Source organism: Nicrophorus vespilloides, unplaced genomic scaffold (assembly GCF_001412225.1).
Source record: "Nicrophorus vespilloides isolate i.1.1-1 unplaced genomic scaffold, Nicve_v1.0, whole genome shotgun sequence".
In the NCBI taxonomy this organism is placed as follows: Eukaryota; Metazoa; Arthropoda; class Insecta; order Coleoptera; family Silphidae; genus Nicrophorus; species Nicrophorus vespilloides.
The window spans coordinates 302,497-320,218 of record NW_017098951.1 but is presented as its reverse complement, the minus strand read 5'-3'; the positions used below and the strand labels follow the sequence as shown (position 1 = coordinate 320,218).

The 17,722-nt window shown below is 30.8% G+C and overlaps 4 protein-coding genes across 4 annotated transcripts; 3 read left to right on the top strand and 1 right to left on the bottom strand.

The window, feature by feature from the left end:
- On the top strand, window positions 1–596 carry LOC108563647. Its single transcript, XM_017922387.1, has 2 exons — window positions 1–218; window positions 284–596. The coding sequence occupies exons 1-2, from the start codon at window positions 1–3 to the stop codon at window positions 594–596; spliced, it is 531 nt and encodes a 176-aa protein (XP_017777876.1).
- A 2,969-nt stretch (window positions 597–3,565) lies between these two features.
- Window positions 3,566–4,404, top strand: LOC108563646. Its single transcript, XM_017922386.1, has 3 exons — window positions 3,566–3,774; window positions 3,839–4,142; window positions 4,216–4,404. The coding sequence occupies exons 1-3, from the start codon at window positions 3,572–3,574 to the stop codon at window positions 4,402–4,404; spliced, it is 696 nt and encodes a 231-aa protein (XP_017777875.1). The 5' UTR covers window positions 3,566–3,571.
- A 1,939-nt stretch (window positions 4,405–6,343) lies between these two features.
- LOC108563668 lies at window positions 6,344–7,459 on the top strand. The gene is made up of 4 exons (XM_017922406.1): window positions 6,344–6,424; window positions 6,479–6,659; window positions 6,736–7,042; window positions 7,220–7,459. Exons 1-4 carry the CDS (start codon window positions 6,367–6,369, stop codon window positions 7,415–7,417), a joined length of 744 nt encoding a protein of 247 aa, XP_017777895.1. The 5' UTR covers window positions 6,344–6,366; the 3' UTR covers window positions 7,418–7,459.
- Window positions 7,460–14,631: 7,172 nt separating this feature from the next.
- LOC108563671 lies at window positions 14,632–15,582 on the bottom strand. The gene is made up of 4 exons (XM_017922408.1): window positions 15,500–15,582; window positions 15,307–15,451; window positions 14,947–15,247; window positions 14,632–14,887 (listed from the first exon to the last, which is right to left on the bottom strand). Exons 1-4 carry the CDS (start codon window positions 15,561–15,563, stop codon window positions 14,681–14,683), a joined length of 717 nt encoding a protein of 238 aa, XP_017777897.1. The 5' UTR covers window positions 15,564–15,582; the 3' UTR covers window positions 14,632–14,680.
- Window positions 15,583–17,722: the final 2,140 nt, after the last annotated feature.

Sequence of the window (17,722 nt, the reverse complement as noted above, 5' to 3'; positions counted from 1 at the left end):
ATGAAGCTGCTAGCATTCGCTCTTTGTTGCTCTGTTCTTAGCCAACAGGCTATATCTCAGGAATCAGTGGACATCAATGATCAGATTGCCGTTATTTCAAATTGTCTTAGAAAGATACTGCAAAATGGATTGCCAGATTTTGGAATACCAATTTTGGATCCACTAAATAGTTCTCAAATAAGTGTAGATTTAGCTTCTTTCGGAATTGACATTGTTAGGTAAATATAATTGATAAACTAATCTTCCTACAAATATATTTATTTATTTTTTTTATATGTTACAGTGGTACTCTAGTCCTTAAAAACTTGATACTTCAAGGACTAGCCGATTTTGATTTGGAAGATGTAGATATTAGCATTAACGGTAATGCGTTAACGTTGAAATTCAATTTGATAGAACCGAGTATAAGCTTTAATTCTGATTACAATTTTAATGCTCTTATATATGTGTTACCCATAATTGGAAATGGAAAACTAAGTGTCATCCTGAGTGATTTAGTTGCGTCAGTTGACATCACAGCTAATTTGCAAATTGGCAATATTCAAGTTGAAAATTTCCAAATCAGCCCCACAATTGGAAATTTGAATGTAAGCTAAAAAGAAAAAACTATAATTAATAACAAATATTAATTTTTATTTATTATTCAAAGGTGAAAATCGGTGGCATTTGGGGCCCTTTGATTAGCTGGGTAGTGGATAATTTCGTCAACAATAACTCAAAGGAAATTGGTTTTATAATTGGAAATTATTTGAAGCAAATAATCAATAGTACAAACGGCACTGATATAAGTAATATTATCACTGTCGTATTTTCTAATTGTTATGAATAAAAGTTTTTCTAATTTCTATAAATAATATAAATCAATAAATTATTGGTATTTGTATCAATGCTGTAAAACATCTTCATTTTTTCAGTAAAAATATGTATATACCAGTGCAGTTTGAAAAGTTTTGAAAGCGACAAATATAATCCAGTAATAAAATAAAAAATTTCATATAGTAAAAAACATATTTTAATCTGTTTATTAGTTGTTGTATACTATCCAAAAAAATTTAACGTGTCTGTGCAAGTTTCTAAAATAGAAAAACACGAGTATCGTTCTGTAATAAAATTCTTTCTTTTGGAAAGTTTATTGGCAACAGAAATTTATACCACTATCCACAGTTGGACTTTAGAATTTAAACGTGGACGTAGAAACGTTGAAAATGATTGAAGTAATGACTTTAAAAACCTGTAACATTCATAAAGTACATTATATAGTATTAGATGATGGACCAGTGAAAGTGCATGAAAAAGCTGATGCCATAAACATTTCAAGAGTTTTTCAAATTTTGCATGTAGTATTAAAGATGAAAAAGCTTTGTGGATGGCTACCGCATTTGCTAACAAATGCATGCAAAAGCGTCTTTGAATCGTTTTAGCAAGAATAAAACTAAACCAAAGTTTGAAAAGACCAATTTGACATTCCGTTAAAGCAGTGACTGTCAAACTCTGTGCCACAAAATATTCAAAAATAACTCGTGGACCCTACAAATCGATGAAATTACGAAAAATTGCTACAAAGCTCAATTAATTTCCTTTTTAAGAATATTATAATTATAAGCCAGTTTTTCTTTTATTGTCAATTGAAGGAGAGAACAACAGGAGATGTCTTTAACCTTGTAAAAACGTCATCTTGAGAGGGGTGCATTAATACAAGTTTGTTTTCTCGAAAGGAAAAGCATTCCCACGATTTATATGTTTGCGAACTGAAATAATATCTTTCTTCAATACCAAAATTTATGAATTTGAATTTATAAAAAGAGATAATTGGTGGCTAAAAGTAACATTTCTCAACGATCTATTTGAAAAGTTGAACATTTTAAATTTGAACATATAAGGAGCAAACCAAAATATTATCAATTGAAATTTTGTCAAAAGTACGGAAGACAGTACAGAGGTTCTGTATCATTTTCTACGTATTTTTCATCACTTTTGCCATTGACCAAGGAAGAAAATTTAATTCGTTTTAAAAACGATCCTATGCACAAATCTTCTTTTTCTATGCTCGTATTATCATAATTTTACATTTCGCTTTGGTGCTCATATTCTCAACTACTACAGATATTAAATCTATGTTGCACTTTGGATCGTCGTACTTTTGCAAATTATTTTTCTTCGCATTAACAGAAATTAAATAGAAATGGTAAATGAGGAGTTTATCAAATTTGGATCCGCATTTTGACTTAATTATAATGTTTTTTTTAAGAATTTATTTATTTTTATTGATAAAGTATATTTAATTTTGTTGAAATTATTATTTTCTGTGTCGCTAAATAAATTCTCCTTGCCTTTTTTTTTCTAGATGAGAGGAAACTTCTCGTGGTACTGTGGGATTCTTACCGCACTAAAATCTCTCTCCTTTTTCATCAGCATACAGGTCAGTTGTTTTGACATTTGACATTGTCTGCAAATTGTCTGAGCAAGCTCTTTGCTACTATGTGTATCCACTATGACTTTCTTGTCTTTCTCTCTCCATCCTCCGCTTGTCATTGTCCTTGATAGATTGTTGTTATGTGTTATTAAATTTTGTTAAAAAAAAAACACAAATAACATGTCTGAAAACAAGTTTGGAAATTTTGTGATACTAGGAACTGTTTTCCAATTCACACACGGTGAAGTGAGATTATTTCACTTGTATCAATTCCGGGACTTTATACTTTTAATATTTGTTTATATAAAAAAGCGTACATAGTGTATTTATATATTTTAATTTTATATATCAATATATGAATCGTTATTTTTTAAAGTGGTAGAACTTTTGGAAAAATTGAGTTAATGGTAATTTTAGTGAGACACATATTCTCTTTTTATATTTATTGATCTCAATTACACTTTTTATCTCAATTATTGATCTCAATTACACTTTTACAATTTATAAGGGAACGTAAAAGACAGAATTGTTTCTTCTTATCCGTCGATAATAATTTTGGTTCACATATTTACTATTTGTTTAACTTTTTTCGTTTTTAAATTTGATCCCTTAATTTAATCTTGTTATAATTTCCCAGAAATGCTCTCTTCTATATATATTTGTTGTGTCATCTGTCAATGTATTAAAGACAGAGCTCATATTTTCAAAATGAACATTAAAAATATTTTTTATAATTTTATTTATTTACCCATTTGGACCAACAGATTATCCAATTTGGTTATAATAAATATTGAATAAAGTATATAAATAATAAAATAAATGTACTTTTAATATTAAAATGTTTTAAATATTAAAAATAACAAATATTATTTCAAAAATAATATAGCGTACTCTTAATTACAACTTTATATAATGTATTCAAGATTTGATTTTCCTAGTTTAATGTTTTAAAGAAAGTTATAACATACAAATTAAATTATGCATTTAATATCTTATGTGTTATAAAAATAAACGTTATATATTAATTTATGCTACATAATTATGAATATTGGTAAAACCACAATCAAGCGATAAAAAGAAATATGCACGGTAGATAATATACTTTCCGACCTAAAAAAATACTATATAAAGTGAATCAAATATAACATTAAGTAAAAAATGAAGTTGCTAGTATTTGCTCTTTGCTGCGCTGTTCTCAGTCAACAGGTTATATCGCAGGAATCATTAGACATCAATGATATTTCAATTTGTCTTAAGAATATAGTGCAAAGTGGGTCGCCAGAATTTGGCATACCAATTTTAGATCCACTGAATAGTGAATTAAGTGTAGATTTAGCTACTTTCGGAATTAATTTAGTCAGGTACTTATAATTGATACACTAAACTTCGTATACATATATTCATTTTAATTCTTAAATGTTACAGCGGTACTCTAGATCTTAAAAACTTGTTGCTTCAAGGAATCTCCGGTTTTAATTTAGAAGATGTCGATATCAGCATTAACGGAAATGAGTTAACGCTGAATTTCAAATTGATAGAACCGAGAATAACGATTGATGCTGATTATAATGTGAATGCACATATATATGGGTTCCCCGCAATTTCAAATGGAAAACTAAATGCCATTATTGTTGATTTAGTTGCTTTAGTTAACATCACAGCTGATCTGCAAATTGGAGATATTATAGTTGAAAATTTCCAAATCAGTCCCAAAATTGGCAATGTGGATGTAAGTTATAAAAAAACTGTCGACATACAATTTTTATTTAAATAATAACTATATTTTATTTTAATTTTCAAAGGTGAAAATCAGTGGCATATTAGGCACTTTGGTCAGCACGGTAGTGAACACTTTCTTCAACAATAACTCAAAAGAACTTGGTGTTATTATTGGAAATTATTTGAAGCAAATTATTAACAATGGCAAAGGGACTGAGTATGATATAAATAACATTATCAATGTCATCTTTACGGAATGCATTAATCTTTAAATGTTTATTTTTATAATTATTATGAAAAAAAAATCATTGTTTATTTCTTCTTATTTGGTAATAATAGTATTGGTAATAATATCTAATAAAAATCTACAAAAAGCATAAATACATTCTAATACAATATCATATTTATTTTTCAATGCAAATATCTGTTGAAAAGACATTCGTAAAAAATATGTCAGATTAACAAATATCTTCTAACCATTATTTTTAGATTAATTTAATCTTTAATTAACATTAATTTTGCGTTAAAATAATTATTATATAATATAAGTCAAACTTATAAAATTGTTTAATAAAAATTTTTTTTTTTTCAAAGCAATCTATCTACAAGCATAAAAAAAAGAAAACAGATAACAGGCTCTAGTTCTGGATTAATTTATAAAAAAATAAAAATATATATTAGAGATTGATTCAGCGACCAAACTCCACATAATTCTTCTAAAAGAAAAACTCAAGAAATGCAAATGTTGCTAAATTTATCTACCAACAAAATTTAATTGAAAACATTTTTTTCACTACGACATGTTATTTTGTATTTAATTTGTCATACAAACAATTATCCATTATATAATATTATAAACTAATCATAATAGCAGTACCATATAAATAAAAAGGGTTCTTTTGTTTCATCAGAAAATGCATAGTAGTTAAGATCGTTTTCTCCTCGCGAACCCGTTCTAAAACAATAAAATCTGGTAGATCATTGGCTCTTCAGCATCTCACTAATGAACGTCTCCGGTTCCAGCACTTCTCCGATATTTGCTTCCTCCTCGTGCTCAACTTTACCAATCTGCAGCATCTAAAGAACGTGTGTTCTTCGTCTTCTTCGCAATACCAGCACTTTTCGTCCTCCTTCCTCGCTATAAAGTGCAGGTACTTGCTGAAGCACCCATGTCAAGAAAACTCAGGTGGAATGTTGTCTAACCGTGCTTTCTGAAAATCCAGGGACCTATTTCTGGAATTAGTCGTCTAGTCCATGTTCCCTTCTCTGAGATATCCCATTTTTTCTGCCACTTTTCCAGCAGTCTAGGCCTGGCAGTTTGTTTGCTCACTATTCTCTACCTCTCACATGTCTCTCTAACTAGGAGCTCGATTGATGGCATGCCAGCAATTATTTGAACTGCATCTCGGGAAATTGTTCTATATGCGCTGCAATGGGTCAATATCTGACAACTTCTGTCTTAGATCAGATTCTGCATTTACCGTGTATCTGTATTTATCTTTAAGATAATCATTTCTCATATAGATATGTAGTGCAAAAGGACAATAGAAATTCAATAGCATTTTTTGACATAACACGATATTCATTTTTTAATACTGTTAGACAGGTTTCTAAACTCATATTCCCATGAAAAGGACGTATCCAGATATATTACATCTATTAAGAAAATAGTCATCGAAAGGTAATTGAAGATGTGCACTTTTATTTTTCGTCAATATTAATTGAATTTTCTGATAAAAATGTTCAGACATCTAAAAATTGAACTTGCAGCCTCAATTCTATCATGCACACTAAAACAGTGATACCAGAGCAGCTTGTTATTGTTTCAAATCCATGTCAGCAGGGACAGTTACTTGTTAATAAATTCGAAGTTACTTCTCTTTACAACGTTACAATATGTAAACCAAGTGTTTGTAAAATTAATGCACTATTTTGTAATGATTATGCATATAAAATGTATCTATTTTATTTTCAAGTAATAATAATAATACATTTTGTAACATATTCTTGTTTGAAATGTACCAAATGTTTAATCTTTGTTCATGTTAAAAAGTGTAGTGTTTTCGTTTTATTATCAACATGATTATTTCAAAATATGATGAGATATAAATATAAATCATATCCGCTGTCAGCTGCGATTTGTAGTAGCGATAATTTTTATCATTTCCAAGGTGTATTGCTAATTTACTATTAATACATGAACATGGATCACAACAAAATCACTTGGTTAGAAAATGAGGTTGTATTTGGGACTAGTTTTGGTATTGGTAGCTGCGGTAAATTCATTACAACGTGAGTATATAATTTAATTTATTTTTACTATTATCAAACTCTGATTATTAATAGATGGATTTCGCATGAGGAGTTTCAACAAGAGACTTTTGGAACCTGAGATCAATAAAACATTAGAATGTATCAGAGAAAACTTGATTACTGGTAGACCTGAAGAAGGTGTGCCTTCATTCAAACCTTTGCATATTCAGAACATTAGCATTGACTTTTCGCAATTGGGTTTTGAGGATGCTCAGTAAGTAAATGTATTCTTATTAGAATAAATCTTTTAAATTTGATTGGTTAAACATGTTGACAATTTGTTATTTTAGTGGCTTGTTGGACTTAAAGGGAATAGAGTTGGGTGGATTAACTGACTGGGATCTGCAGGCGTTAGAAGTGAACTTGGGATTAGAGGAAGGAGTTAGTATTTCGGTGGAAGCTTTCGTGAATATTCCAAATTTGAAAGTCTTGACCGGATACGTTGCTAATGTCACAGTGGAAAACGTTTATGTTTGGGGCGATGGAGATTTAGAAGCAGATTTAGGAAATTTTGGTATCAAATTAGATACTAAAATCAATACAAGTGGCCCTAAGATTGAACATATCAAAATCTTAATATCTCTGGAATCTTTCAAAGTAAATATTTTACAATTATTAATCATTGTACACATTATATGATATATAAATAATTGTGAGATGTACCAAGTCTCATGTGACATGAATTACATGAGATATAATATATAATTAGTTTAATATGGTTCTTCCCAAATATTAATTATCTTTTAAAAATATTAATACTTTATATTATTTTAGGCTAAACTCACTGGACTTTTTGACGACGATGAACATAGTGAATTGGTAACACAGCTTCTTAACCAAATTGTTTTAAATTGGGTTAATGAGAAATCCGAAGACATCAGTGACGCTTTGGAAGCTCTTCTTAAAGACTTGGTCAATAACGCACAACAATACGGCTTTGATACAATTTTAGAAGAATGTATAAATAAATAGATTTTCTATTGTTTAATAAATAAAATGCATTGAATGATTGTATGTGATAACAAAAATTATATTAATTTTTCAAAGTTATTTCCGTCATATCATTTTCGAGTATTTGATAATGGTTGATGCAAATGATAAGTCTCTACTCATATCTTAAATGATATATATATTAGTTTATTGACTATTATCCTTTGTATCATAAATTGCAATTCAAAGGTGGTGACCTCAAAAGTCAGATGAACATAAAAAAGTTATCCTATCTAGTTACTATGCTTGAAAGTTAGTTCTACATTAGTAACAGCGATTCCTATTATACACCTGATATTGGAAACCACTGTGTCACAATACACTGTTAACTAATTCAAGGCCTAAAATAGCTATAGCCTAAAATGGTGTTCTACAAATCAATAACCATATCCAACTGTAATTTAATGTTTCCTCATACTGATTAAAAATGTTTTAAATGAATTAACTTTACTGACTATATGATACACGACTACAATGTGCGTTTATCTATGTTTGATGCGCCTGGCGTCACTGGTCCCAGTCAAAAGCTAATGATATGTAAGATATACTTCTACATACAGTGGAACCTTGCTTAACGAGCACCTCGCAAAACGAGCATTTTCCTTAACGATCACAATGAATTGTAAGAAAAATTTATTTTCAATTTAGTTTAGTTTAGTTTTGGTATAAATTTAAAATATAAACATGGATGTACAAAGACTCTTGAAAGATGAATGCATCTATGAATTAACGGTGCGCGGTGCAAAAGTTTTCGACCACTCAACGCACAATCAGTTGAAGAGTAGACTTGCGCCTCTTCTATTGCAGGAAACTGGGGAGATACTAAGCCCATAACGGCGGTGTCTTACGACTGGAACAAGGAGATTGCAGTTTGTAAGCGGAAGATTGAATTTTTGGCAAATTTGGTAGATCGTTTTCATGGGTCATATGAGTCAATCTTGGCACAGTGGATTGAAACGAAGTTGATCCATTTAAATTGCCGTTTGGTAAGGTTTCCTGAAGAATTGAAATTGAAGGCAAAGGAGTACAAAATAAAACTGGATGAATTGGAAGAAGCAACATGGATTAAATGTGAGCAATTTGAAAATGATGAAGGAAAATCTTATGTTCATCCACTAACCGAGGAAGAAAGGGATATTATTTTAAATATAATATACAATATAGAGGACTCTGTTAAGGATGATGTCCAACAATTAGTTATTAAAGAAGAAAATGATGAGGTCATCTATGAAAAGGATCCAAATATTTCAGTTGCCAGCAGCTGTGATAATAATTTATCTCAATTCAAAGATGATCTTCAATTGGAAGATAGAATTGAAGATGAAGAAAATGAAGAAGAGATACCCTTGTCTGCACAACTTGAATCATCTATAAGAAAAATTGAATCTGAAGAAGATGATGATGTGCCACTCACCTCAAATGATATTCAAAAATTAGTTATTAAAGAAGAAAATGACTATCAGGTGAAAGAAGAAAATAATGAGGTCATCTATATAAAGGATCCGAACATTTCAGTTGCCAGCAGCTGTGATAATAATTTATCTCAATTCAAAGATAATCATCAATTGGAAGAAAGTATTGAAGATGAAGAAAATGAAGAAGAGATACCATTGTCTGCACAACTTGAATCATCTATAAGAAAAATTGAATCTGAAGAAGATTCAAGTTTTTTGTGAAAACCAGATGGAAGAAGAATTATTTAAGTCAACATCAACGGCGAACCAAATGGAAGGAAAAGTAGTCGAGAAGACTCACTTGACGGAAGGAATTGACCTTGTTTAGAATATCTTTTTTTGTTTATAACAATTATTATTATGATTAGTATTAATTTTTGTTTGTTGTAGGAAAAAAAACTCATAGTAGAATTATTCTTTTTTTTTTACCGGAAAGGAAGGTAGTTGTAACGTGGTAAAATAGACAACGCTGCAAGTGCGCTCCACGTTGCAACTATGTTTCCAAAATTCGAGGAGACCGCAGCGAACCGCGAAAGAAGACGGTTGAGGTCTCCAGTTTAAGAAGATATTAGGATATATTTATAAGCTCCAAGAGGACGGTGTTGGTGCTCTAGAGAAGCTAATGCCCAACGTCGGAGAAGAAGTTGTTGTTCTGAGGAAAGCAGTTATAAGAGTTCTTCCTCTCAATAAAAGGAAGTGGCGCCCTTAACCTTCCCACGTCACGGACTCACGCCCTAGCCGGCTGAAGATTGGTATATCTTGTTTTTTTATGTACATGAGCGCTATCGTGTTACAATATACTTATATATTTAAATAAATACTATACAAAGTAAAACAAAATTAACTTCTAGAAAAAATAAAAGTGATTAAGATGAAGCTATTAGCATTTGCTCTTCGTTGCGCTGTCTTCAGTCAACAGGTTGCATTTCAAGAACCACTGGTCATCAAAGACAAGGTTCGCTACGCTTTCAAATGTATTAGGAAGATAATACAAAATGTAGGAATTGGTTTATGGATTTATATTTTTTAATTTGTCTTCGTCTCAAGAATTTTATTCTTTTATTTTCACAGAAAAACAATCATCTTCTGCATTCAATAGATTGCTAACATACTCTGCAATACACAAAAGGATCCTCAATCACTGTGCTGAACACCATATCATTCCAGAACATCAATATGGCTTCACCAAACACACCTCAACTCAACACGCACTCCTGAACCTATCTACCCAGCTAGTCAACAGCATCAACTCCAGATACTACTCACCAGCACTCTTCCTAGATATTCACAGAGCGTTTGATACTGTATGGCACAACGGCTTGCTCTTGAAAATGGAGAGAGACAACTTCCCGCAATACTTAATTGAATTTATACAGAGCTACCTCAAGAAAAGAAGTGCCGCAGTCAAGAGAGGGTCGACGCTTTCGGAGGCGGTGAGCATTGATGCTGGGGTCCCTCAAGGCGCAATCCTCTTCCGACACTCTTCAATATATACTGTGCTGACATTCCCACACCTGATGATGATTGTACTCAATTACAACAGTATGCCGATGATACGGTCATTTAGTCTTCAAACCGGATCCCTGCCACTGCTATCGAATCCCTTCAGGAGGCCTGCTGCAGACTGGAGTCATGGATGAGAAGGTGGAGAATAAAGCCAAACCCTACTAAACCTCAGCTTATTGGTTTCCGTCATACCTTATGCAGCAGAAGATTTCAAGACGTCAGACTGGGGATCAACTTTGGAGTGTCGACATCGAGGAATCTGACGCCACTAGGTATCTCGGCGTCCTGCTTCATCGGACTCTCAACCAAAGCACCCACATTTCAAATATTCTCAAATCAGTTAATCTCCGCTTCAACCTTATAACCTGCTTCAGATCCAGACTGGGAGGATGCTCTTCTAACACACTACTACACATATACAAACCATACATCCGTCCAGTAATCACATACCCCATAGTAACTCACACCCTCATTACACCTCAACTTTTGAAAAGACTTTTACAATTTGAAAGGAAAATAATACGAAAAATTCTAAAGTTACACTACAAATATCCCTCTGCACAACTCTACGACCTTGTTCCCTTCCCCAGCATTACAGACTTCATATATACAGTCCACTAGAAGACTAGCTCTCAGAATTCAAATACGCAATCATCACACACTTTCTCTATTCAAACTTCCTCCCAGTAGCTGTCTCAGGCTAAAACCAAAAATGAAAATGCCATTCCCTCCAGCTAAACTAGTGCAGAATCTTGAATCTGATGTTCCCATTTTCAATGATCTTACTGAAAACATTAGCCCATTCTTTCTGTGATATTCCATATTCCAATTTCTTTCTTATTTATATTTCTTAGTGTCTATAAAATGTGTATTAGGTGTCCTTTAAAATGTGTAATCTTAATGTTTTCTAAATGTGTACTTGTCTAAATGTGTTCTCTAAAATTTCTATTCATGTTCTAAATCTCTTCCTGATTTCAAGAATGTTCTGTTTTTACTCTACAATGTGCTTCTATCCTACAATGTTAATTTTTTCTAATACTCATCAAATCTAACCCTTAAACTGCATGCTGAAAGAGCTTAGACTTAAGCAGTATGAATACTATGTAAAATTCAAACATGTAAACCACTTCATATATGAATAAAAACATTGCATCGATATTTTCTAAGCCATTGATAGTATTGTAGTTCAGTTTTTTCAAAAACTTTGAACTTTCATTGCTTCTTATTCCCCTATTTCAATTAATGTTTCAATGATTGAACACGACACGGTAAATTAAAAAGGAATATATTGTGAAAAAACTTCAAATTATCATGAATACATAAGTTGAAGATTGCATTCTGATTTGGAGATCCAAATAATATTGTTTGGTGACCCCATCATTGGCATGATTCCGGGCACTCCGTTAACCGATCTGAAACGCTACTCGGGTTAAATCTGGAAAATCGACTGTTAAAACCAGTGGTCCCCAACCCTCGGTCCGTGGATCAAATGGTACCAGGCCTGCCAGGCCAAAAAAACATTAAATTATTTCAATTTTATTTTAACTCACTATAATCTAGTGAGTTAAATGTTAAATCACTTTATATTCATTTTTTGGTGTAACTGTATCAAGGTCTCCTCCACAGCGGGCCGCGGTAAAATTATCAAACGTTGACCGGTCCGCGGCGATAAAAAGGTTGGGAAGTACTGTCTTAGATAACACAACTTTAACAGTAATGCATGTATTCAAATAAGCTTTTTCACCAAAATAATACTTTTACAATATTGTTTTACTTATGGACAAAAATAATTAACTCTTCGATAATCCATGTTTTCTATTTGCGTTCCATATAATAGTTAAATATTCTGTTCAGTTTAACGACTTCGGATTTACTGAATGATAAACTAAAAACTTTCATATATCAATGCTTTGTTATCAGAGATAACGTTGTTAAGGTATAATTGTACTGAAGAAAAGATCTATTAATATTTGAATTACTTTTATAAATATTTTAAATTTTAAAAGCCTAAAATATTTGTGTTATTGTTATTATTAACTAAAATTTATAATTGAATAATGTATTTTCTCAGGTTTTGTCATTATTAAAATTTAATTTATATACAAATATTTAAAATATCTAGATTAAGTTCGTTATACAACAAATAGGTCATAATCGTTAGTTACTGTTTACTTAAAGGAAATTGCGATCTATAGATAAACTATATAAACAGATAATGATGTTTGTTGTTCATTTTTCTTTTTTAATAAATATGTTAAATTTAAACGAGAATATTTGTGCAAATTCAAAAATTAATAAGTAAAATCTTCTGTTTTCAATTTAATCTTTTATGTTCATAATAAGGTATTTATTGTCAAACCTCGATTTACCTCTAATAAAGAAGCAAATTAACAGAATCAAAAAGCCAACGCCCAATTGTCATTAGATTTGAAAGAAATAGATATATTTTTTTAGTTAAAATTTATGAATTAAAGAATTCATTGTGTGAAAAAATAAGAAGATGTTGAGTTTGCAAATAATTTTCCATAAAAATGAAAGGAAATAATTCAACCTAAAAATGTTCAACAATTTACAAATAAAAACTATTTTTATTATTTTTATAGCCCGTTACATTTGTACGTATTTTACATTGGAACGTTGCTGCAACATCAGCTCTTTCTACATTAAATTTGTTGTTCAATTTTGACGAAAGGTTTGTTCTAGCATCTGCTATCATCAAAAAATTTAAATTCTAATGCAGAAAAAGCTGCATTACTTTTTGGATCAAATATTAAATATAAATTACAGTTGTTATTAGTTTATTATTCAGAAAATCCGAGAACATAATAACATGTTTACCTTAATATATAAAGCAATTAAAAAAGCGTGGGTTATCAAGGAGATATGTACTGTTTGGTTTGTTAGTGGTTTGGGTGATTCGTCAAAAAATATTGTAATTTTCATCATACATGAAATATTGGAAGTTAACCCATTCAACTTTGTAAGATAAATGTTCATTTAAAAAATATATAATATAGTAAATAGCTCTTTGTAAGATCTTTAATCTTTTGTTTTACTATTATTATTCAAGCCGCCGCCGTTGATGGTGCCGGAAATCACGGACGTTAATGAATTAATGTCAACAATTTATTACAACGCAAGAAACGGATATTTCGGGAAGCTGGACAAAAAGGACGATGTAAAAATTCTGCTGAAAACATCAGAAAACTAGTCGGATACAAAAAAGACACTAGAAAGCCAGGGAACGGCCTTCCACAACTACAAACTAAAACAGGAAAGGAACTACAAGGTTGTGATGAAAATATCCACATGTCGATGAACGTGCAACGCATGAAACAAGAAATAAAAGATTACGGACATAAAGTCAGAACATAATCAACATAAGAAGCAGACGCACCAAGGAACCGTTGCTATTGTTCTTCGTGGACTTAGCTCCTAGTACGAACAATAAGGACATCCTCAAAATTAAATTCCTGCATAGCATGGAGGTGATGATCGAGATTCCGCACTGCAGATACGACATCCCACAGTGTGCGAAATGCCAAAGATACGGTTGCTACTGCTCTTTGATGCCTCGCTGCGTAAAATGCGGCAAGAACCACCTCACCGCGGTATGCACGGAAGAGAAATCAACAGAAGCCAACTACAAAAGTTACACAGTGGACAGGGAAATACAGAGCAGGAAATTCCTGAAACTGATGGAAAAGAAATTGTTGCCGCCAACTATTGTGCCGTCTAAACCCACGGAGTTTCCACGGATCAAACCAGGTTTATCTTAAACTGATGCAGCCAGCGGCTAAAATGAAGTCAAGAGAACACAACAAGACCCAAGCTAATAGCCAAGCTATTAGACAAAATCGACACGCTATTGGCTCTAGTGTTCAAGCTGACGTAATGGAAAACCAACAGTGCTACACACTTAACAGACACATCACTCTTGACTTCCCCTTTACGAACTTAAAACATAATACATTTTTGTTATTTCATCAATATACTACTGAAATTAACCTACAAGACGACAGCCAACCAACAAATTAAAAAAAATCAAATCATCATAATGGTAACTATCCACTAAGATTATCCATTTAATGTCAACCACGATCTTAAATTTTCTCAATGTTCACATTGATGAACAGATTGTGAATAAAAATTATTATTAGTTAGTTAAGTTATTGTCAAAAATTGGCGGGTTGTGTATAATAAATAAAAGTTACAATAAAGATTATTATTATTATTTATTATTAATATATACTTGTTAGAGGATTTTCGTTCTCAAATAAAACATTCAGACGTTGCATCTTCTTTTAACAAAGTCAAGAATTGAATTTATGTTCTTCTGATCAATGCTGTTAAAAGATTCTAAAATCTTCTCGCTAAAATAACTGCTCAGTTCTTTTTCATACATTTTTAAAATATCGGGAATTTTCTGTGCAACAGATGAAATAATTGAACTAACATCAACTCCATTCAGAAGAATCTCATCAACATCAATCTGAAAATTTAAAATGCATCATTTTCAATAACCTTTCTGCCAAAGCCTACAGCACATACCTGGATCTTTTCTAAGCTGAATCTAATGTAAAACTTCTTCAATTTGACTGTATCAAAAGCCACTTCCAGTTCCATATCAATAACTTGATTAAAATCAGTGCGTTTTAGGTGACCTTTTCCTGTGATTACGTTGTTCATGTAATTAATATCAATGTCGTAATCAGCTTCCATTACACCTGCGGGCCAAAGAAAGCCGACCTTAACAATTGCTACTTCGGGATTATTCATCAAATCGACTTTTAAAGTGGTTTTCCACGCAGAAATTCCCTCGGTTTGAAAGTTTTTCAATAAAATCGATCCACTGAAAACACGCAATTACAAAGATTATTTTTATTAAAAAATAATATAGAATCAACTTGCTTTGCGCCTGGTACATCTATAACTGTATCCATTGGAGGACTTGGGTCCAAAGGCGGTAATGATAATTCTTCATCACCATTAAGTAAAATATCCCTGAAGCATTCCAAAATTTTGTTACCTTTAGCTTCAGCTTCGGCATTTAAATCTAAAATAAATGTATTAGTATATTCACATTATATCCATATTTTCTTACTTTGAACTGGGATTGCTGCGGAGATTTTGGCGAAAACCAATACAGTAAATATTATGTAATACATGTTGGATATTTTGCAGACGAACTCAATATAAGTTTATACGTTAATTATTCAATATTTATAGTACTTCTTATAGATTAGATAGTTCCTTGGCATCGATAAATTACTTTAATGTAAATATTGTTATATGCATTTACGATAGAGATAAGCGAATACATCGACTAACTTATAACGATTGTGGTTTAAAAGACTTTATACGGTGGTAGTAGGAATAATATAAATAACGGGCTTTCCAATTGGCAATTTTTACATTTCACAATTAATTGCTTCTACTATAATTCCATGTCATTATTGGTAGTCGGTAATACAAAATGATTGTTTCCCCTCTACATTAAATTTATATTTTAAACGTTGCTGTTATAACTGTCCTATTTATCATGTTGGGTCCGATTTCATTTTGTAAAATTATGCAATAAAAGTGAAAAATACTTTTTTGTATTACAACAAATAATTTAAAATTGTTATAATAGTGTAAATATTATTGAAATCAATATAAATTAATCGATTTAGTTGATTATTGAAATAATAAAAAATGTTTTTTTCGTCAATAACTTTATATTTTATTTTTATTTCACATAATAGAATATTGACTATAATTTTTATAAAATTGCAATAAAAATCTTCAAAAAAAACTAATTTCTACTGCCACTTATTTCTACATTTTCATCATCTGAACTAAGTAGCCAATCTTCTTCACTGTCCATGATAGGGAGAAAATAACGGAGAAGAAAAAATATGTACGACACATCTATTTACACGACTTTACTCGGGTACTTTAGAAACTATTGAAATATAATATTATTAACTGATTGTAGTATTGTACCAAAATAATAATAATAACATTTATTATAACAAATCATAATATATACTCAAAAAAAAAAACAATATAACAAGAATATGAAAAAAAAACAAATTGATGTGTTACAAAGGGCTATTGTCGGTTTTTCTGCCCTTACCATTTTCTGTATTTGTTTAATTGAATATGATAAATGATATAATTTTACTCATATTGTTGTTGTTACTCTACTGATTCAATCAGCGCCAATACTGTTAAACTCAAAGCTTGATATAAATTCTGGAAGGTGGAACCAATATAATTTCATTAAGCCGAGCTACAAACCTTTATTATTACCTGAATACTATAGAAAATGTAAACTGATTATTAAGCACCTAATTTATTAAGATTTACGATTTGAAGTTCTGATTTGCACGAAAATCATGGTTATTCTTAATGAATAATAATTTATAATCAGCGACATCTGTCAATTCATTTTATATCGATCTCCCGGAATGGCTTACATCGACATCTATTAATTGTAGTAAATATTTATGATTTACGCATTTATGTTTTTCACTCATTGTTTCATTGATGATTTTAAGGCCGCCGTAACTGATGTGTAAGTTGTACGCCATGTAGGGTTTATACAAAAACCGATTTTAAACTAAACCTGTTTTCGAAATTCAACTTGTCTTGGTTTAAACTGGTTTTCGATTTTTTTTGCAAAAATATAGACACAAAACTGATTTTTACAACTTGTTTTCTTTTTGAAAAATTTAAAAAAATTAAATTATAATCCATTCCAAAATTTTCAAATTATTACTTGTATAGTGATACAATTTTCCTCATATATACCAATGTAAAATACTATAATACGTTCCATTTTGAAGTAATTTTTCTAACAATTTATTTTGCTCGTTAAACGAAATGCTCAAAAGTGTTGCTAGAAGAAGAAAAGAACATAGAAATGATGTTGGCTCAATCAATAGGTCATATCAATAGGAAGTGTCTATGAAGAAGATGTTAGAAATTTATGGAATGCAGAAGATTAGAAGAGGAAATTAAAGAAATTCCTGAACAAATGTTAACAACCACAGATATAAAAAAAAGTTTTATTTTTTTATTAACGTTCTTCACGATTATCTCTTAATTATTTCATACTAAATCTATTTCCATAAAAGAATTGTATAATAATATCAGACACATATCGGATTCAAATCTCAGAACGTTGAAAAAAGAACATTGAATTTGTGGTAGTCCGCAAGTATCAGAAAATCGTAGAAATATATAACCTTATAATGTATACGTTATAAATCAATAAAAAAAAATACAATTTTAAATTAAAAACCTGTGTTATCTATCAAAATTACTTCTTACGTGAATT

Coding starts and splice junctions, on each gene's coding strand:
- LOC108563668 (XM_017922406.1), top strand. CDS start 6,367: ATGAGGTTGTATTTGGGACTAGTTTTGGTATTGGTAGCTGCGGTAAAT. Junction 6,660..6,735: donor TTGGGTTTTGAGGATGCTCA/GTAAGTAAATGT, acceptor TTGTTATTTTAG/TGGCTTGTTGGACTTAAAGG. Junction 7,043..7,219: donor TATCTCTGGAATCTTTCAAA/GTAAATATTTTA, acceptor ATATTATTTTAG/GCTAAACTCACTGGACTTTT.
- LOC108563647 (XM_017922387.1), top strand. CDS start 1: ATGAAGCTGCTAGCATTCGCTCTTTGTTGCTCTGTTCTTAGCCAACAG. Junction 219..283: donor TTCGGAATTGACATTGTTAG/GTAAATATAATT, acceptor TATATGTTACAG/TGGTACTCTAGTCCTTAAAA.
- LOC108563646 (XM_017922386.1), top strand. CDS start 3,572: ATGAAGTTGCTAGTATTTGCTCTTTGCTGCGCTGTTCTCAGTCAACAG. Junction 3,775..3,838: donor TTCGGAATTAATTTAGTCAG/GTACTTATAATT, acceptor TAAATGTTACAG/CGGTACTCTAGATCTTAAAA. Junction 4,143..4,215: donor CCAAAATTGGCAATGTGGAT/GTAAGTTATAAA, acceptor TAATTTTCAAAG/GTGAAAATCAGTGGCATATT.
- LOC108563671 (XM_017922408.1), bottom strand. CDS start 15,563: ATGTATTACATAATATTTACTGTATTGGTTTTCGCCAAAATCTCCGCA. Junction 15,452..15,499: donor CGCAGCAATCCCAGTTCAAA/GTAAGAAAATAT, acceptor CATTTATTTTAG/ATTTAAATGCCGAAGCTGAA. Junction 14,888..14,946: donor TCAGCTTAGAAAAGATCCAG/GTATGTGCTGTA, acceptor TTAAATTTTCAG/ATTGATGTTGATGAGATTCT.